General features: G+C 41.2%; 1 protein-coding gene across 1 annotated transcript in view; it reads left to right on the top strand.

Moving 5' to 3' along the window:
• RNF150 (ring finger protein 150) overlaps positions 1-22573 on the top strand; it is a 90294-nt gene that overhangs the window by 42144 nt on the left and 25577 nt on the right. Inside the window, exon 2 of the mRNA XM_082237716.1 lies at positions 21642-21892. Within this exon, the coding sequence (XP_082093842.1) occupies positions 21642-21892 (251 nt within the window). The remainder of the gene's footprint in view (positions 1-21641; positions 21893-22573) is intronic.

Here is a 22573-nt window from a genome sequence, read left to right as displayed (position 1 = left end):
CAGCGGCGCGCGCCTAGTGGCGCGCGCAGTTATACCCATCTTTTAGATTTAGGGGAGCTAGTCTCAAACGTTTGTTGGGGGAGATCTAGGTGTTTTTTTGTGGGGGGGAAGTTATTTGTCCTGTCTTCAAGCTTTTTATGATGGAGGACCTCTGTAGCCAACCCCAACGACACGATCTCAAGATGGAAGGGGAGGGAACAGCTGCAGTCGCCTGCGATTCCTGCGCAATGTTTGCCATCTTGCCAAAGGTTGCAGGCAGCTTTACCTGCAGCAATTGCATGTTGATTGCCCTCTTAAAAGACAAAGTCCAGCAACTGGAGGAACGTGTAGCTACGCTCCAAAGAATTAGAGAGCTGGAGCTCTTCTTGGAAGCAACAGAGCACACCGTCTCCACCAAGGAGGAGACAGGGGACTCCCCTGAGAAGGAGTCTAGTTCACCAACACAGGAGCCAGATATATGGAGAAACGTGACTCAAAGAAGTAGGAGGCCCAGGGTTCACTCTGATTGCTTAGAAATACACAATCGCTTTGAGGTCCTCTACCCTAGCATGGAAGACGAAGAGCAGACTCCATTTGAGGATCTCTCCCTCATTACAGTCGATCAGGTATATGAAGATGAGCAGCAAAGTCAGTCCTCAGGGAATGTGCAGGCGACCTTGGAACGGACAGCTCACGGAAGAACCCCGACCAAACCCAAGAGGAGGCGTGTAGTGGTGATAGGGGATTCCCTACTGAGGGGAACAGAAGCAGTGATCTGTGGGCCTGACAAGATGTCTCGGGAAGTGTGCTGTCTCCCCGGGGCTAAGATCCAAGATGTAACTGAACGACTGCAAGGAATCATAAAACCCACTGACAAATACCCCTTCCTCTTGGTTCATGTGGGAACCAACGACACTGCAAGCAATAGCCTCCAGAAGATCAAAAGAGACTACGAGGCTCTCGGCAGGAAATTGAAGCAACTAAATGCACAAATTGTCATCTCATCTGTCCTCCCAGTTGAACGACGTGGCCCAGGGAGAGAGGGGAAAATAGTGGAAGTGAACAGCTGGCTTCGCAAATGGTGTAAACAGGAACGGTTTGGATTCTTAGATCACGGACTGCAGTTTCTTGAAGATGGACTTCTGGCAAGTGATGGGCTGCATCTCACAACGGTTGGGAGAAATGTTTTTGCAAAAAATCTCAGAAACCTCATCAGGAGGGCTTTAAACTGACTAATGTGGGGGAGGGAGACAGTGCTCCTGAAGGTAGGAGTCTATCAATTAATGAAGATGATCATCCAAATGTCATAGACCAAATGGAGCAAACAGCACGCGGACCTAGTGGTGGGAGGAAAAAATCCTTAAATAAGAGACACGGGGGAATGATTAATGGACTTCAATGTCTGTACACTAATGCGCAAAGCATGGGAAATAAACAAGATGAGCTTGAGCTCTTGGTACAGCAAACTAAATATGACATAATAGGCATCACTGAAACCTGGTGGGATAAGTCCCACGATTGGAATGTAATAATGGGGGGATACAATCTATTTCAGAGAAACAGACCAGACAAGAAAGGAGGAGGAGTGGCGTTATATGTCAGGGATGTGTATACCTGTGAAGAGATCCAAGATTTAGATCCTCAAAGCCAAAGTGAGAGCATTTGGGTCAAAATTAAGGGAGAGAAGAATAACAGAGACCTCATTGTGGGAGTTTACTATAGATCCCCAAGCCAAACGGAGGACATAGATGATGCCTTCCTGGAACAGATGGCCAAGCATGCAAAAGGAAGGGAGATAGTAGTAATGGGGGACTTCAATTACCCAGATATTTGTTGGACGTCAAACTCAGCCAAGAGCATAAGGTCAAACAGATTCCTCACTGGCCTTGCAGACAACTTCATTGTCCAGAAAGTGGGAGAAGCAACAAGAGGAACAGCCATTTTAGATCTGGTCCTAACCAATGTTGATGACCTGGTTAGTGGGGTAGAAGTGGAAGGATCATTAGGCGCGAGTGATCATGCTCTTCTGAAGTTTACTATACAGCGGAAAGGAGTAGCCAAGCATACTAGGACTCAATTTCTTGACTTTAAGAAAGCCGACTTCATAAAACTTAGGGAAGTGCTGGGTGAGATCCCATGGACAACAATACTAAAAGGAAAGGGAGTTCATGATGGCTGGGAGTTTGTTAAGAGGGAGATACTAAAAGCACAACGTCAGGCAATACCAATGAGACGGAAACATGGAAGGTGCCTAAAGAAGCCAGGGTGGCTATCTAAAGAACTTTTAACTGAATTAAGATTAAAAAAGGATGTGTACAAAAAATGGAAAAGGGGGGAAACCACCAAAGAGGAATTCAAACAAATAGCCAGCATGTGTAGACACAAAGTCAGAAAAGCTAAAGCACAGAATGAACTCAGGCTTGCTAGAGAGGTTAAAAGCAACAAAAAAGGCTTTTATGGGTATGTTCGTAGCAAAAGGAAGAACAAAGAAACAATGGGGTCACTCAGAGGAGAAGATGGTGAAATGCAAACAGGGGACACAGAAAGGGCTGAACTACTCAATGCCTTCTTTGCCTCAGTCTTCTCCGATAAAGAAAACAATGCCCAACCTGAAGAATTTGGAGCAAATGATTCAGCAAAGGAAACACAGCCCAGAATAACTAAGGAGATAGTACAAGAATATTTGGCTAGTTTAGATGTATTCAAGTCTCCAGGGCCAGATGAACTGCATCCAAGAGTATTAAAAGAACTGGCAGATGTGATCTCAGAACCACTGGCAGTCATCTTTGAGAATTCCTGGAGAACAGGCGAAGTCCCGGCAGACTGGAGGAGGGCAAATGTTGTCCCTATTTTCAAAAAGGGGAAAAGAGAGGACCCAAATAATTACCGCCCAGTCAGTCTGACATCAATACCAGGGAAGATTCTGGAACAGATCATTAAGCAAACAGTCTGTGAGCACCTAGAAAGGAATGCTGTGATCACCAATAGTCAGCATGGATTTCTGAAAAATAAGTCATGTCAGACTAACCTGATCTCGTTTTTTGACAGAATTACAAGCCTGGTAGATGAAGGGAACGCAGTGGATGTAGCCTACCTTGATTTCAGCAAGGCATTTGACAAGGTGCCCCATGATATTCTTGTAAAGAAGCTGGTAAAATGCGGTCTTGACTATGCTACCACTCAGTGGATTTGTAACTGGCTGGCTGACCGAACCCAAAGGGTGCTCATCAATGGTTCCTCTTCATCCTGGAGAAGAGTGACTAGTGGGGTGCCACAGGGTTCTGTCTTGGGCCCGGTCTTATTCAACATCTTTATCAACGACTTGGATGATGGACTCAAGGGCATCCTGATCAAATTTGCAGATGACACCAAACTGGGAGGGGTGGCTAACACCCCAGAGGACAGGATCACACTTCAAAACGACCTTGACAGATTACAGAACTGGGCAAAAATAAACAAGATGAATTTTAACAGGGAGAAATGTAAAGTATTGCACTTGGGCAAAAAAAAATGAGAGGCACAAATACAAGATGGGTGACACCTGGCTTGAGAGCAGTACATGTGAAAAGGATCTAGGAGTCTTGGTTGACCACAAACTTGACATGAGCCAACAGTGTGACGCGGCAGCTAAAAAAGCCAATGCAATTCTGGGCTGCATCAATAGGAGTATAGCATCTAGATCAAGGGAAGTAATAGTGCCACTGTATTCTGCTCTGGTCAGACCACACCTGGAGTACTGTGTCCAGTTCTGGGCACCACAATTCAAGAAGGACACTGACAAACTGGAACGTGTCCAGAGGAGGGCAACCAAAATGGTCAAAGGCCTGGAAACGATGCCTTATGAGGAACGGCTAAGGGAGCTGGGCATGTTTAGCCTGGAGAAGAGGAGGTTAAGGGGTGATATGATAGCCATGTTCAAATATATAAAAGGATGTCACATGGAGGAGGGAGAAAGGTTGTTTTCTGCTGCTCCGGAGAAGCGGACACGGAGCAATGGATCCAAACTACAAGAAAGAAGATTCCACCTAAACATTAGGAAGAACTTCCTGACAGTAAGAGCTGTTCGACAGTGGAATTTGCTGCCAAGGAGTGTGGTGGAGTCTCCTACTTTGGAGGTCTTTAAGCAGAGGCTTGACAACCATATGTCAGGAGTGCTCTGATGGTGTTTCCTGCTTGGCAGGGGGTTGGACTCGATGGCCCTTGTGGTCTCTTCCAACTCTATGATTCTATGATTCTATGATTCATCGTAAGAATGCCATAGTGAAGATGAAAACCTGGTCCTTTATGGGAGTGCGACCTCACCAAAACAGATTGAGTATCACCTTCCCAATCAGAGAAACCACCTCCCAGCAGAACCTCCATCTTGTCTAGACTGAGCTCCAGTTTATTGTCCCTCCTCTGATCTACCACCGATTCTAGACTTTTTTCAGCTCTCTCCCCGCCACTGCAGTCCCTCTATTCTTTGTTGGCTTATGACTGTTCTCAGGATCCTGTTAGTGTTTATTCTGTAGTCTCTTGAAGTTATGAATACAGTTCTCGCACACTCTTTAATGCAGATAAGAGCATAAAAGATTGCAATCTGGACAGCTGCACCCAATGGTTTCTGCACGTGCACTTTGACTTGTGTTTCTAGCATAAGCTCTTCATGTTGCAGCAGAAACCACTTCAAAACTCCCTTTCAGAAATTTCAAAAGCTTCTATCAAGTGTCATGTTGACCTGCTTCTAGAGTGAGAGACCTGAACACAATTATTGGTGTACACAGATTTTACTTTACAACTTTATGGATCATATGCCAGGGTTTAACTGTATTTTCTTCAGACTCATAACTTAGAAATGCAATAAATGTGCTCATGATTAACAGAGGTCCCCCCCACCATTTTTCATTAAAGTAGGAATTCTGGACTTGTTAACTTAGCTCTGACAACATATAAGGATAATTTAGCCATTACCTGATCTCTTCTTGAAGCTAAAATATTGACTCCTTAACAATAGTTTTGACATAGCATTGCCAATTAGAAAGGAAGGAATATGGCTATTTAATGTGGGATTGTTTAAAACTAATGCTATATCAAGGAAAAGTAGCTAGTACCATTCAGACATTCAGTTCAACTGCTGCATTTTGCACCAACTCCAGCTTCTGGACCAACCTCAAGGGCAGCCCTGCATTGAGTGCATTAAAGTAGACCTGCCACCTAAAAGATGGGATGAAAAGTCTCATAATAATTATAATTATTTTAGAACCAGCATAAATGAAAGAACCTCAACAATTACTCTAATTGCTGTGATGTGATAGTGGTTCCTTTTGTGGTTCTGCTCTGAAGTTCTACACAGAACATAATTCACCTGGGTGTTTCTGAAACAGGTACACAGATGAAGAGGCAACACAGGAATTGGATGTCACTCATTGAGTTGCGTCACTCACTAAACTGGAAAAGTCTCAGTATCTGTAAAGCAGGCACATCTGTGCACCTAAGAAGGCTGTATGGCTTCTTAATATGGCAATCCATTTGGACAGAGGTCTTCTCAGCTCTCTGAGTAATGCCTATAACTGCATTCAAGCAATTTTGAAGCTGAAATGGCCCTCTTTTCACAACACTCTAAAAACATTTACAAGCAATTGCCCTTACTTTTAGTTGACTCTGCTATATTTGTTCACAGTATATTCTAAACTGTTCCACACGAGAAAAGAACTTTGAAAAGTTGTAAGATATCCAAAAGTGAGCATTCCATCTTATTTGTTCTTTAACTGTGCTCTGCATTTTCTGGTAACCCTTTTTAGAAAAAATAAATATAGAGAGGCAAACAAATCTACAAACAGAGAATCAAGGAATTGTTATACTCAGGAGATACCTCTATACATGCACAGAAAGGGAGTGGAGAATAAATATGGCAAAAGTGGAAGAAGCTGACTGCACCTCTGTACAATAATTCTATAATTGATGTGTATGTGTATGAGAGAAGCTTCTGCTGCTACTCTTTAATTGCCTTTGCTAATGAGGACTCCTGGGTAGATCTAAATCTTAAGGGGTTTGCCAAAACACTGTTTTGTGTTTGTTTATATACTGGTAAGATTCAAAATGCCCATAGCTGTTCAGAAGTAAATAAAAATAAAAGTTAAAGAACTGGAATGGGGTAAGGATTGTTGGTCTTTAGCTTTGGAAGTTTGCCGCTACTTCCACAAACTTTTTTTTTTTAAAAAAAAAAAAAAACAGTGCTACATGCAAAAGATTAAAAAGGCTGAAAATTCCCATGCATCTAAAACAGTGATAGTTTTAAAAAAGTTATTTACTTAGGCATCACTGCACATGGGGAATTCACTCCTCGCGAACCACAAGGACTCTCAACTTCTCTCCTGCCATTTCCTGGTTTGAATATGTTTGTTTATTTCCCAGCATTGTGTGTATATGCAATCGAGCATGAGTGGAGGGACACCTGTACTTCCCAGAGCTGCTTACCTGGGGGCACCATCTATGATGGGGCACTGCTACAGAACAGCTTCTCTAGGTATCTCAAATGCTGCACAACGCAGTGAGATTAGTGCCAAAGGGATGGTAGCTTCCTTTGGGTATCCCCCCTCCTTCACAGTTTTCTAGTCTGAATTTGTGCTTCAGAATTGCAGCCAAACAAGAAGCTTTTAGCCCTTTTGGTGATCAGGATGATCTTGCAGCCGGCTACATTGTTTCCAAGACAGTTGTGCCAGTTTCCTCTCTGAGAATAGCTATTTGTTGTAAGATGAAAACACTTGACGCACAAAAAGTCTAGCAGTTCACATGGCACAAACTTCTTGTTATTACACACACTTTCTCTTTTTGTAAACTGCTTTGAGGTTTGTTTGTTTGTTTGTTTGTTTGTTTGTTTGTGCCAGTGTGGTATAGTGGTTAAGAACAGTAGTCTCATAATCTGGGGAACCAGGTTTGCGTCTCCGCTCCTCCACATGCAGCTGCTGGGTGACCTTGGGCCAGTCACACTTCTTTGAAGTCTCTCAGTCTCACTCACCTCACAGAGTGTTTGTTGTGGGGGAGGAAGGGAAAGGAGAATGTTAGCCACTTAAGGGAGTGAAAGGTGGGATATCAAATCCAAACTCTTCAACAACAACAACAACAACAACAACAACGTCTCTTCACTCCCTTTGTCAAGGATGAGGATGGGAAACTTGTGGTCACCCAGATGTTGTTGGACTTCAACTCCCAACAGTCCCAGTCAGCTTGGCTTGTTATCAGGGATGATTGGAGTTGGAGTCCAACAGCAGACAGGTGGAGGGCCACAGGCTTCACATCCCTGTTCTAAGATTTTCAATCTTAGGTGCAATTCCTCCACTGCAGCCAAAACGTGAACTTTCTGTTGCTTGTCCATCATTGTGAAGCATCTTTATCCTTCAGACTCTGATTTCAAATGACTATCTAAGCAGCATATATATCCTGAAATATATTCTGGCACTTGTATAGTTTCAGTGTCTGTATCTTCAAGGAATATTTTTAAAAAGGTATAAATATTAAAAACTGTGAGCTAGCCACATTTGTAACCTGTGTGATAGAGAAGATAAGCTTCATTTTAAAAAAATACAGTGAAATGCCAGAAAATATAAATATACAGAATTGGTGTCTCAAGAGTAAGTATGTTTATGAAGTGCATGATATTTTAAATGATATTTGAGATTATTCTAAATCAACAATAATCAATGTTACCAAATGTGGAATTATTGGTTGGTAATTCTAAAATGGTTGCTTCAGAGCAAACGGGACATACAGTGCTCTTTCTTAGAACAACAGGTGGCTGTATCAAGCTTCCAAATTTTCATTTAAATCTGTTTTCTTTTCAAATGTAACCCTGTCATATGGCTGATCCATTTTGTAATCTTTCATCATTCATTAAAGGCTTTCATGTGAATTATGGGATGGCTAGATAGGATAATTAGATTGGTTGTTCAGATTCACTTGTAACTGAGAGAGGCAGCAATTATACCACTACCAGCGGACAAGCTTGTTTAATAACACAGGTATTGTGTTGATTGATAGATTAACATTTTCATGGTTTATTCAACAAATCCAGTGTCTTAGTGCTACAGTAAGGAATATATTCATTCCTGAGCATAATACGACTTCTAGTTAGCTGAGGAGATCTGTTCATATTGAAATGTAAAATAATTAGCTTTCATTATAAGAATATTGCTGGGCCGGTAAGATACAGTCTAAATCAAATCCCTTATGAATACACAGTGGAAGTGAGGAAGAGGTTTAAGGATTTAGATTTGCTGGACAGAGTGCCTGAAGAACTATGGATGGAGGCTCGCAACATTATACAGGAGGCAGCAATGAAAACCATCCCAATGAAAAGGAAATGCAAGAAAGCAAAGTGGCTGTCCAATGAGGCCTTACAAATAGCAGGGGAGAGAAGGCAAGCAAAATGCGAGGGAGATAGAGAAAGATACAGGAAATTGAATGCAAATTTCCAAAAAATAGCAAGGAGAGACAAGAAGGCCTTCTTAAACGAGCAATGCAAAGAAATAGAGGAAAACAACAGAATGGGAAGAACCAGAGATCTGTTCAAGAAAATTGGAGATATGAAAGGAACATTTTGTTCAAAGATTACCATAATAAAGGACAAAAGTGGTAAGGACCTAACAGAAGCAGAAGACATCAAGAAGAGGTGGCAAGAATACACAGAGGAATTATACCAGAAAGATATGGATGTCTCGTACACCCCAGGTAGTGTGGTTGCTGACCTTGAGCCAGACATCCTGGAGAGTGAAATCAAATGGGCCTTAGAAAGCACTGCAAATAACAAGGCCAGTGGAAGTGATGGTATTCCAGCTGAACTATTTAAATTTTTAAAAGATGATGCTGTTAAGGTGCTACACTCAATATGCCAGCAAGTTTGGAAAACTCAGCAGTGGCCAGAGGATTGGAGAAGATCAGTCTACATCCCAATCCCTAAGAAGGGCAGTGCCAAAGAATGCTCCAACTACCGCACAATTGCACTCATTTTACACGCTAGCAAGGTTATGCTTAAAATTCTACAAGGAAGGCTCAAGCAGTATGTGGATCAAGAACTCCCAGAAGTGCAAGCTGGATTTAGAAGAGGCAGAGGAACCAGAGACCAAATTGCAAACATGCGCTGGATTATGGAGAAAGCTAGAGAGTTCCAGAAAGACATCTACTTCTGCTTCATTGACTATGCAAAAGCCTTTGACTGTGTCGACCACAGCAAACTATGGCAAGTTCTTAAAGGAATGGGAGTGCCTGATCACCTCATCTGTCTCCTGAGAAATCTCTATGTGGGTCAAGAAGCTACAGTTAGAACTGGATATGGAAAAACTGATTGGTTCAAAATTGGGAAAGGAGTACGGCAAGGCTGTATATTGTCTCCCTGCTTATTTAACTTATACGCAGAATTCATCATGTGAAAGGCTGGGCTGGATGAATTCCAAGCCAGAATTAAGATTGCTGGAAGAAATATCAACAACCTCAGATATGCAGATGACACAACCTTGATGGCAGAAAGTGAGGAGGAATTAAAGAACCTTTTATTGAGGGTGAAAGAGGAGAGTGCAAAATATGGTCTGAAGCTCAACATAAAAAAAACGAAGATCATGGCCACTGGTCCCATCACCTCCTGGCAAATAGAAGGGGAAGAAATGGAGGCAGTGAGAGATTTTACTTTCTTGGGCTCCATGATCACTGCAGATGGTGACAGCAGTCACGAAATTAAGAGACGCCTGCTTCTTGGGAGGAAAGCAATGACAAACCGAGACAGCATCTTAAAAAGTAGAGACATCACCTTGCGAACAAAGGTCCGTATAGTAAAAGATATGGTTTTCCCAGTAGTGATGTATAGAAGTGAGAGCTGGACCATAAAGAAGGCTGATCGCCGAAGAATTGATGCTTTTGAATTATGGTGCTGGAGGAGACTCTTGAGAGTCCCATGGACTGCCAGAAGATCAAACCTATCCATTCTTAAGGAAATCAGCCCTGAGTGCTCACTGGAAGGACAGATTGTGAAGCTGAGACTCCAATACTTTGGCCACCTCATGAGAAGAGAAGACTCCCTGGAAAAGACCCTGATGTTGGGAAAGATGGAGGGCACAAGGAGAAGGGGACGACAGAGGACGAGATGGTAGGGCAGTGTTCTTGAAGCTACAAACATGAGTCTGACCAAACTGCGGGAGGCAGTGGAAGACAGAAGTGCCTGGCGTGCTCTGGTCCATGGGGTCACGAAGAGTCGGACACGATTAAACGACTAAACAACAAAACAACATAAGAATATTGCACACCAAAATGCCTGTAAGTGGTTCCTCATTTCATATGTATGGAACACTGCATATACTCTGTAGATTTAACTGTAATTGGCCTTTGTTTGCCATTAAGATGGGCTTAGAATTATTGAAGACACCCACACTTATCAAAGTATATGCCTTTTCTAATAAGAAACATGTTAACTACAAAGTTGCCATTTAAATACAACCCTGTGCAGTGCAGCCCCCTGTGAGATTTTAGAGCAGAGTCCCTTTTGGCCCTTAGGAGCTGCTGTAGGGAAATGGATGCTTTTCTCACCTCAGAGCTCTAGGACATTGGTAGGCAAACTAAGGCCCAGGGGCCGGATGAGGCCCAATCACCTTCTAAATCCGGTCTGCGGACGGTCCAGGAATCATCATGTTTTTACATGAGTAGAATGTGCGTTTTTCTTTAAAATGCATCTCTGGGTTATTTGTGGGGCATATAGGAATTCGTTCTTTTTTAGTTTTCCAAAATATAGTCCGGCGCCCCCAACAAGGTCTGAGGGGCAGTGGACCGCCCCCCTGCTGAAAAAGTTTTCTGACCCCTGCTCTAGGAAGAGTGCTGTCTTTGAAGGTTATTTCTTACTATTAGTAACATAAAGATAATGCTGGTTTTGCAAAAAGCACAATGGGCTTCTCCCATTTACTGGTTTATGACAATGTTGGGTGCATCAAAGTGTTAGCTATAAGAGTGTGCCATTCACATTAATTATGAAACATGCAACAGTTGCCTGTCTCAATCCTGTCCATATTGATGCGGAAGTAAATCCTGTTCAGTTTAAGGAGACTTCCTCCCAGGTAAGTCTGCATAAGACTGTGGCCTCAATGACTGAACACAGCCATTAGTATCAGAAGCTGATATTTAAGGATTCTGAAATGCCCACTACTAACACATAACAAATCTGCACCTATTCATCTTTTTCTATATACTGTACAGTAATGATATTTTTATGGTCTATTACAAAGGGTTTGGAACACAGTATGATTCATCCTCCATCCTGTCTTTTGTCCCTTGTTATGTAATGTTCTCTGTACATTGTGAACAGAGCAGGATGCCCTTATCTAGTCAGCCCAGATATCTAATAAATCTACTATAATTTCTTACAGTGTTTTGATGGCCTATTTGGCAAGCCATGTCCTAAAAACAGGACCAGGCCATGCTTCTTAAAAAGATATTAAAACCTTCCTCTCTCTCTAAATATATATATAGTGTTTGCTTTACATGAACATGAAAGAAAGGTGATTTATTTCTCTACCAGTATTTTCTTGTTATGGATACTACCAAAATAAATCCCAAAGGGTTTATCCTGAGAGCCAACTTTGGCAGGTCATATGATTGACATGTGGGTTATCCCACCCACCTGCCACAGTTGGCCGTGGGGGTGGGGGAAATAAAGATCTGGCCCACTTGCACTTGGCCAGGAAGATTCCCCACCCCCATCCACTGTAAAACAAGCCTTGGCTGCTACTTGCGAAGTTTCTTTTTTTTATGTTGATGTGTTTCTTCCTTTTCAGCATTGTGCAAGTGATCACCTTGCCCTTGTTTTAACCTCTGCTCCCTGATTCACTTTCCCCTCTTCCCCTGAGTGTTGACATTTCAGGGAGATCTTCTAGGATCAGCCTTGTTTGGAGAAGCCACTTGAGCGTCTTGGTGTTTAAAGAATATCTGTTTATTTAAAGAGACACAATGCCCATAGCCTGCAGCAGTGCTCTTCCCAAAACAACACAGCAGCACTCCTGGCTCATCAAGACTCCCAGCCCAGAAGCCTCTTAGGTCCAGAACACCAAACTGCTTTTTCTGTTTCATTGATGGGTCAAAATCAGGCCATAAATACTATGCCTTGCAGTCAGAGCTCCTTTGGGCAAGCTGACTTTAGCCCATAACTGTGACAGTTTCCAGAACACCATAGTAGCTAACGATCAGCTTAATGAGCCCTTCTGATCACATCAAGTCTACTGAGAGAAATACTTGCATAAGGCAGCATGTCTGTAATGAAATTCTAGCCCAGGAAATGGATTGCAGTGGTGTACATGGATATGTTTTGTTGAGGATGTTATGCTGGCATTTGGGCAGCTGGGAATATAGCAGCAGTAAAGCTTGGCTTGGTGCAGATGGCTTGGAGATGATTGTATGAGATCTCCCTGTGAGACTCTGGACAAAACTTGCATTCCCCCAACCCACCTCCAAACTGTGTGCCTGTGCTCCACTTCTTCTTAAAGATCACCAAAAATAATCTCACTTCTAGAGCCTCACTGTCTTATTGTGAACAAGTGTGCTCTTGATTTGTGTGCTCATTCTCCCCCAGGGAGAAGCAGCATTTTAAGTTGGCATTCATGATGATAAGACTGTCTTGTGGATATAATGCAGCCCTCTAACTTGGCATCCTTACTCTGCCAGATAAGTATTTTTTTGGTAACCTTCTAATATTTATATTTGATTTTGTAGTTGGTATCAACAGTACATGCAAAGAGTGCTCCCGTATTTGCATCAGCCGCTTGTTTTTCTTGCCTTCCAGTCAATTAAAAATGTAGTGTCACCCTCGCATCCAAAACATGCCCATCCAGATCTCCTTTCTTTGAGGTTTTACGTGGTTTTAGGGTTGAAATATTTCAAACAATGAAAATCCGGGCAAAAAAGTTATTGTTTTCAGTTGAATAAATATTACATAGAATAAATACTACATATTTATACAACTTCACATTCTACAATTCATGCTCTCATTCTGGAACTGGTATCATAGTACATACTTGCCCTGGCTTTGATTTATTCAAAATAGTTGGTTTTACAATTGTTCCCACCACAAATCTGTAAACAAAATATATTTTTTTCTGAGATGTGCAGGAAAACATGGGAAAGCTGTTTACATACAGTTAGTCCAAATAATTGTTATACTTATGCTGGACTAGTATAACATACTCTTTGCAAGACTTCATGAAAATCTTGACACTTCTGTCATTCTCAAATGCCACCGTATTGTTTTTTTCAGGTGTTGGTCTGTGGAAGCAGAAGCACGTGACACAAATCTTAGGTAGATTCTACTATAGTGCTGGTTTTGACCTTTAAAGACCTAAACAGCCTGAATCCAGAATAATATGTAGAGCGCGTATACCCACATTCCATATAAATGCTTTTAGACATTTTGGAAGAAAACACATTTGTTATTCCTGACTTTTGTATAAACCTTCTGGTATAAGCTGGAATTGCTTTTTGAATTGCAATTTCAGTTATTGCTTGCCAATGCAATTGTTTTTGTATTATTTTGATGCTGCTTTTATTGTCTTATGGTTATAAAACTCTTTGGAGATTATTTTCTGGGAAAGTATTTTAAATATGACTTAAATTTGGAGTGCAGTTGTAGCAGAGTTGAGTTTTTGGACTGACATGTTCCAAAAAGTGTCACCTTCCAAACCCTTAACCTCACTAGCACTAGTCTCTTGCGGCAGCAGTCAGAAAAAGGGGTGTTGGGGACACCTACAAAATGACATCAGATAATCCTGCTAATCTGTGTACAGATTATGGTGTAGAATGATTGCTGCAGAAAGTCTGTGCACTTTCTGGTGCCTGTGTCTGGCACTTCTGCACCTCTTACATCTGCAGGAGGAGGAAGCAGACTGTAAGGTATAAGGCAGCAATGGAAAAGGAGGCTAACTGGGGACAACAACTCAGATTTTGTTTTTTCTTTGGGCAGCAAAAAGGCCGCAGCTGATCCATCTTGTGCTAATACTTTTGCTTGTCCTTATTGTGCTGTGAAACACTTTGCTTTCAAGCAGTTCCCTGCATGTGGTATACAGGTAACTTGCATCTTATGTAGGGGTTACATTCCTGGCCATTGCATGTATAAGCAACATCACACAAAGCTGGAACAACCCCAAGGAAATCATTTAAAATTACCAGTGAGGGATGAATATGACTTGTGTTCTTCTTCCTCTTCTCCCTCACTGGATGATGCTTCAGATGATATGAGAACAAGGGGGCTTGACTGGCAGCCAGAAGATGTTCTTGGCTGTGGTTCAGATCCAGAGCTGGGTTGCTTGGGCACATCTGATACTACTGTTGTTATTGATCCTTTGTGGGGATCTTGGTGATTGGTGGCTGCCACTGTTGTCTCATGAGCTTGTCAAGCATTTCTTTGTATAGTCTCAGACTGTCTGTAAGCTCACCGGTGATCTTGAGGCCGTGTTCCATGAAGGGGTCAAACTCCACAATCATAGCTTTTGCATGCTTTATGACTTTGGAAGAGCTAAGAAAATTTCTGCAGGTTCCAGCTTGCTGGCTCATGTTTACCTCCTCATCTTCCTCCTTGCACTCTGAACTTGATCAGTCCAGTTCCTCCAGCTCTTCAACAGTCAACACCTGTTGGCCCTCAATTAGCTCTTCCACCTCTTCCTAGATGAGGCCAGCAAAGCCATCACCACCCATTTGCCTGACCATCTGCACAATGTCTTCCACCACAGTGGCAATGCTTGGAAATCCCTTGAAATCATGCACACATTCCTTCCACAAGTTCCGCCAGCATGCACACATAACTGCCTATTGTTCCAAACTCTTGATGCAAATCTGTTGTTCATATCGTTCCTCTCAACAGACCATGGTTATCAACAAAAATAAGCATATCCGTGGGATGTTGCTTAGAGACATGCAATTTGGAACTGAGAATCAAGCATTTTGCTGTTTGAGATTTCTTACTGTTTTTTCTCTTAGGCCAAAGCATATCTCTTCTCTCAAGAAAGCACAGTCATCTGCCTGCTTTCAGCCTCTGTAGGCATAGCAATATCTTTTACATTGCATTTTATATGATGTAAACTGCCTTGTTTTATCATGTGAAAAGATTGGGTTATAAATTTTCAAATAAATAAACCCATTGCCATAATTGTGCTGGGAAAATATACAAAGCTTTCTCTTTATATATTCATGAAATAGACAGTCATTTCTGCCAAAGATCAAATGAAGAACAGTAGCCGTTTTTTGCACTAATCGTATATCATCTGGCTAGCATATAATTGACAGACACTGTGTGATACTGTGGATAATAACATTCACTTCCTTTCACACTGGCTAGCAGACATTTGTTTTAACTTGTGAATTTAGGCTGAGGCTGTTTAATTGCTTATGCTGCTTTGGTGCAGACAAGCTTCTGCTTTCCTTAGGCTGTTTTACAGAGATATCAATGAACCAAATGAGTCAAATTTTATTTTTATTTTTTTAAAAATGAACAAATCATTCATTTTCACCCTATCCATATCTTTTGGTACTGCATACTTTACAATTTTTTTGGTTACATTTTAAAATAACACATTTCCTTTTCCTTAAGGACACAAGTGAGAGCAGAGTATATTGACAAATAAGTGTGAAGGGAAGAAATGAGAATGATCAGGAACTGTAAAAGGCATACTAAAGACTTTCTTGGATGTAGGTATAAAAAACCCCAGTAACCGTTATCTTGTAATCACAAAAGTACTACTGAGGAGAATCCGAGTATTCTTTTTTATTTCCTATTAGCAGAGTGGATAACACTTAGGAACAAGTACCGTTGTTTTTTAAGTATAATTAGTTTTGGGGTTAGCTGTAGCTTTTAACTGATATGAGATCTTATCTGTAGTTAATATTTCCTGTATCTTATTATACTTTCCTTGAACAATAGGATTTATTTCTCCATTTTTCTGCAGTTTGTAACTTTGCCCCTCCCCCTAATTTTAGTAGTTACAATCAGCATGCAGTTCAGCTTCCCTTCCAGGCAATAATCCCCTGCTCACCCCCCCAAAAAAAAAAAATCACCCTGAAGGGTGTAGGAACCTCCCCAATGCATTTCATGATGGGCTACTGCAAGCTGGGGAAATCTTCACGTACCCGAGGCCAGGCTGGTGTGTTGTGGCTAGAGCAGTGAAAAGTCTGTTCATAGACTTTGATGAAAAAGCTCTGAAGGACTGAGGTAAAATTCTACAGGGATTTGCAAAATCAAAGCAGAGTCTCAAAGTTTAAGCCTTAAGTAGAATTCAATAAGATTGTTTCATTAAAGCCAGGCGTGGATTTAGAAAAAGAAAAAGAAACACAATACAGGCAGTCTCCAGAGAAATACTCAGGGTAATCTGCCAGAATTTTGAGGAGTAAAGTGTTCCTAAAGGCCAAAGAAGCAGCATATGGAAAAGCTTTTAATGATGTCTGATAGCACTGTTAATGCCTAGATGTTTTATGACATTTTTAATCTAACCAAAATAAATAACAGGATCCTAATTCATTTCATATTGTCAAGTTCTCCTGCTTGATTGATGGGTTGAAATTCTTTATTAGCAGGGGCTGGGGAGTCAGGCACAAAATATAAACTCTTTCGCTGGACATTTTCACCATACGTTTTGGTTTGCCGCAGTGTCTGCATACAATTAAGGAAAGCCAGCCAGTTCTGAGTTCTTCGGGGCCTCTGCACAACTGACATTGATTACAGCAAAACGAGAAGAAAATTCTTGGCCTCCCTGCACAATGATAAACACACTGGCTTAGTTCTGTGCTACGTTGGAAAGATCACAGTCAGCTGCATCTTGTCTGTGTCTGGTCTGCATTTTGAAAGGAGTCCTAATTAGCATTCAAACAGGTTCAGTGGAGCTCTGTAGTATTCTGTTAATATCTGAGTGGAAGGTTTCCATTTTAATTGCTTCATATTGTAGCCAGACATTAAACGACCAGTGTAAAAAAAAGGTGTGTGGGGGGGAGGAACCCCTTTGGCTTTAATTATCCTGTTAAATTGTTAATGTGTCTGCAGCATTGTGCAGTTTGTGGCCGAAGGATGGGGTTATAGTCTGAATTAGTATTTTCAATCAGGGGGGGGGGGGGTTCCTTCCAGATAGGGACCTAATATTGCAAACGGGTTATTATGATATCGTGAATGGGTAGTCAACAACAGGTTTCTGTAATTTTTTCATGGGAAGGGTAAATAAGGAGACTTTTTGGAAGCTGGCTGTGGGTTGGTATTTTGATGTTGACTTGTACCGCTCCGGCGGGAAGGTAAACGGCATTTCCATGCGCTGTTCTGGTTAGCCAGAAGCGGCTTAGTCATGCTGGCCACATGACCTGGAAGCTGTACACCGGCTCCCTCGGACAATAAAGCGAGATGAGCGCTGCAAGCCCAGAGTCAGTCACCTTTATGTCACGTGGAAGCACCATATCTCCATTTAAAAGTCATAGGGAAGTACAGTGGTACTTTGGGTTACATATACTTCAGGTTACATACACTTCAGGTTACAGACTCCGCTAACCCAGAAATAGTACTTCAGGTTAAGAACTTTGCTTCAGGATGAGAACAGAAATTGCGTGGCAGTGGGAGGCCCCATTGGCTAAAGTGGTGCTTCAGGTTAAGAACAGTTTCAAGTTAAGAACGTACCTCCGGAACAAATTAAGTACTTAACCTGAGGTACCACTGTATTGCACTCATTGCACAGATTATATATGGATTCAAAGTGAGTTGGGAAAGTAATGGAAAAGGAGAAAAGGATAATGGAAGAATGACTTCAATTTTTTTAAAGGGAAAACTTAACTACCTAGAAGAGAAGACGTCCACTCTGATATTTCATAGGTGACAAAACAGAGGCATTTAATCACCATCACCATACATTATATTTATGTTGATTGGGATATTTAATTTGGTTTTCATTATTTATCTTTTATATTTATGATAGTGAAAATTGGAAATACTTGAGTGCTTTTTAAACCCTGATTTTCACACCAGGGATTGCTGGCTAGGCTAGAATTGCCACAAGTCCCAGCCAGCATGGCTAATTATTAGATCTGAAATGTCTGTGAGGGTACCAGGTTGGGGAAGATTGGCCTACGCCAATGCCCCCATCTCCATAATTGTACATGGGCATATCTACCTGTTATGTGTTGCATTTTACCAATGCGGAGATCCTTATCCTCCATAGGTTATTCCCTCTTTAAAGCTATCATTTGTTGCTAATCGTGGTGACTGTATGTTACCAGCAGGATCAGATGCAGCATGTCCCTGAATACCATCTGATGGGGAATTGGCTACTTAACTGAGTGAGGCCTTGCTTATGAACTTCCCAGGGGTGTATGGCTGGCCATTGCAGGAAGCTGGATGCTGGATCAGTCTTTGGGCTAATCCAGCAGAGCGATAAGAAGCCTTTTATGCATAAACTTCTTTTTACCTTTTTATTTGGGGGGTGTTAATTCATGGTTTTAAATAACCTGTGTCCTGTGGCAAATAACCCGAGGTACCACTGTAGAGGTTCTAAGTACTTAATTTGTTCCGGAGGTCCGTACTTAACCTGAAACTGTTCTTAACCTGAAGCACTACTTTAGCTAATGGGGCTTCCTGCTGCTGCCGCACTGCTGGAGCACGATTTCTGTTCTCATCCTGAAGCAAAGTTCTTAACCTGAAGCACTATATCTGGGTTAGCGGAGTCTGTAACCTGAAGCGTATGTAACCTGAAGCGTATGTAACCCGAGGTACCACTGTATGTGATCAGACAATTATGTTTTTGGAAATGAAGGTTTCCAGCTGAGGAACTGCCTGGAATTAGGTGAGTGGTTGCCGGGGGTCTCTTTTATGGTTATGATCAGATTTGTAGAGCTCCTTTCCTAGGCAATTGTTGCCTGGTGCTGACACTGCTATTCTTTGAGTGCCCCATTAAATCCGTCCTGTCCTCCCAACCTTCTGGTGGTTTACAAGTTCTATTTGCTTATTTAATTTTAACAGCTGCTGCTATTGCTGTTTTTATGCATTTTGGCTTCTGTGTCATACTGTTTTCAGGTTTGCTTTCTATAGCATTTTCCCGAGTACGGGAGGGGGGCAGTGTTGTTATTATTGTAGTGATGACGATGACGATGATGATTTTGTTTTTGTTTTTAAATTGAGTTGTCAGTTGCCTTTGAGACCCAATGCAGTAGAAAGGTAAGATCAGATATATATATATAAACTGGAAGGAATATGAATATCGTCAATCAATACATGTGGGGAAAAGATGGGTCTATTTCTATATTGCTTTGGTTATCAGTGACTGACAATAGTTACATGTGAGTGGGCTAGTTATCATTTTTAAGCTTATTCTGCAAGGCAGTTTTTGCTGAATCCAAATGTGATTTAGAGAAGTCTACCACTTAATATTTCAGATGAACTATGCTTGTCTTACTATGTCAGATAGTAAGCTTCAGAAATCAAACATTTCTTTCTACATTGTCTCAAACATTTTTATTTCATTCAAAAGTTTGTCTAAGAATTGACTGTTAATGTAACAGGTTTCTGACATAAGGCTCCTAAAATCTCCTAAGTACAATTTTCAATTCAGTGTTGTTATTTTCAGTTTTCTCTACTGCAGCATTATATGGTATTGAGGCATAACCTTTTGCCTGAGTTCTTATACACCATGTTGAGTTGTGCTGTACAATCCATCTAAAGTTAGTCATGACTAGGGAAGTAAGAAGCAAGCCATTTTAGTTCTGACCTGCCTTCGTCACAATCAGTGCTGTTTCCATTCCACTGCAGCTCAGTTCCTGCTAAATGCTATGTTAATCATCCTACTGTCTGCTATTTAACAGAATTTATGTAATTGTTTACTTAATTTATGTAAGTTATGAATTTAACATAATTAATGATCATTCTTCCTACACCATTCATTTCAGTGCAAAGGAAACACAATATAAATGAGGGAGAGGGAAGCTATCCATTATGCATTGTTTCTAGACTGAAAAAAACAACAAGTTGAATTCCATTCCAACATGGGATGAATAAGTGAGCATCAGCAACTTGTTCTTCTGTTTCCATTTTCACTGGAATTCTGCAACACCCATCGTCATGACTAGATCATTTTTTTTTTAAGGGACCTGAGTTTCTTGTCCCTAAAACCTTTTTGTTGGCTTCCATAGGAATTAGTGCTAACTAACTCTAGTTAGGTCAGGGCTGGTTTAATGGAGTGGTCCAAAAATTTTGCAACATTTTTCACCCACCTCTGCGGTGATACATAAGTAAATGTAGTTCAAATTACTGATCCAGTGAAACTCTCCAGTTTATGAGGTGACTGGTATGCAGAACACAGATTATGGTGCTGATTTTTTAAAAATAAAGGAAATTCTTTTTTTATATGTCTTGAAATTTCTCCAAGAAATACAGTTACTAGTGCTGGATGGACATGTCTGGGTCTGTACCTGCAAGCAATAAAATGATTCTGAATATAGAACCAAAAGATAGAATAGGAAGCATCTTGATTTCTGGAGGATGGACTACTGAGATGTCGCTGGGTTGTGTTTGATTTACCTATCATTTCAAGCCCTGTAGAGGCATGACTAATAGGGAAACGTAAGCACATAAAGGAGGGCAGCAGGAATGAGCATGCTAGCTTCACCCCTTTCCACCACTATTTCAGTTGATTTCCAACTCACCCTCATGGAGGGTGAGTGTCTGTAGTGAGAAGTCTTTTTGTATCCATGGAGGCTCCCTGTGCATTTTGGAGTCCTGGAAAATCAAATTGAAAGACAGTAAGAACGTGTGGATGAAGAGAGTGTGGTTGTCACACTTCTACCATTCTCCTGATTATATTTCCTTATTGGTAATGCTCTCTAGAGTCATTAACAATCCTGTGCAATGCAAAATTAGAGGCTGCTGTTAATCAAAGGCCACTGGAACATCTTGTAGTCCTTTTAGCTCAAATACAGGGATGGGTAAATGTCCCTCAGCAAGTGAGTAGTTTTCAGTTAACCACGTCATCACCCCCCCCCCATTGTTAAATAATAAAGAAAAATGGCATTTTGAGATGTTTAGAGAAAGAACGACAGAAAAACCTACCCATTCATTGCATTTAGACACCTTTGATTCATGATTCAGTGTGATTCGTCTTGTCAGCTGCTTAAAAATTCATAGCAAACTCTGTATTAATGTCATCTAGAAATAGAAAAAGAAAAGGAGCGATGTAAGCAATAAAGCAAGCAGAGACTCTATTGTTCCCACTGAAGACGTAGCTAACATGAGGCATGATTTACAGTTAGACATTTTGTATGATCATAGCACCCTTGTACTCTTTGATCTTAAATAATAGCTTTAAATACAAGTGGTCAAATAGGAAAGGTGTGTAGCGCTTATGAGTCATTACTCAGTCGCTGTTTCCTACTGTGGAAATAGGCTTCCCACAAGCTGTTGCAGGACCCTATTGCAACTCTGAGTTTCAACCTCCCTACCTAAAGTTCTCTTTGGGTTCAAGTTTGTTTCCTCCCTCGATGGAAAACAACATAAACGCATAGGAGTATGCTGCAGATGCTTTTCTTCAATTGCCATTGTGCCTCTTTGTTGCTGTGATGCTATTGCTTTCCCTCCTCTTAAAAATTGCTGCTTTCCTTGGTTGTTGCTGTTTTTTAATGGTTGTTTCTCCTTCTTTCCAATCTGGCAGGTACAGAAGATGTTGTAGCAATAATGATCCCTGAGCCAAAGGGGAAAGAGATAGTGAGTCTGCTGGAGCGAAATATTACTGTGATGATGCATATAACAATTGGAACCCGAAACCTACAGAAGTACGTTAGCCGAACCTCTGTGGTATTTGTCTCCATCTCCTTCATTGTGCTGATGATCATCTCCTTGGCATGGCTAGTCTTCTACTACATTCAGAGGTTCAGATATGCGAATGCTAGAGACAGAAACCAGGTGAGTAGCTTTGCAAATGGACATAGTTTTCTCTCCCGCACTGCCCCAAGTTCCTTAAAAGGGTTTATGTCATTGTTATTTAATCTTTCCGAACCCATAGTAATGAACTGCACTTTAAATTAACCTGTCTTTTTATTGCCAAGAAGGAAATGTTTAATATGAAGGAAAGAGGCAATGAGAGAGTCAGCTAGTACAAAAACAAAAAAACAGGGAAGAAAGACAGGTGAATTAATAGATTCTTACACAATGAAGTGCTTGTTATATTTTTCACCTGTACTAGGAACTGTGGAATTCCCTCCCCACAGAGATGTGTCTGGCACCTGTTTCCCCTGGCCTTTGAGAACTGTTTTTAATGTTATATTTTTATATTGCTGTAATTCATCATGAGAACTTATCATGACGGGTTGTCAGAAATCTAACAAATAATAATAATACAATACAACAGCTAAGAGAATAACAAGATGATGTGTCATTTGACAGTTCTTGCACTGAATAAGTGAGGTGTCAGAACTGATAGTTCTATGCCCAGGAATGTGTTCACACTATTTTTATTTATTTTTTACTCCAGAGAAAACAACCATTAACACATTACTTAAGGCAAAGTAAGAGAATTTTACTCCTGCTTGAAAATGGGGCACCTAACTCCCATATGGCTTGTGATGGTAGCAGAGTTCTTGCATT

The sequence above is a fragment of the Podarcis vaucheri genome (genome assembly GCF_965113315.1).
Source record: "Podarcis vaucheri genome assembly, chromosome: 9".
Classification (NCBI taxonomy): Eukaryota; Metazoa; Chordata; class Lepidosauria; order Squamata; family Lacertidae; genus Podarcis; species Podarcis vaucheri.
Note: the sequence above shows the minus strand (reverse complement) of the source record. Positions and strands in the feature narration are given on the sequence as shown.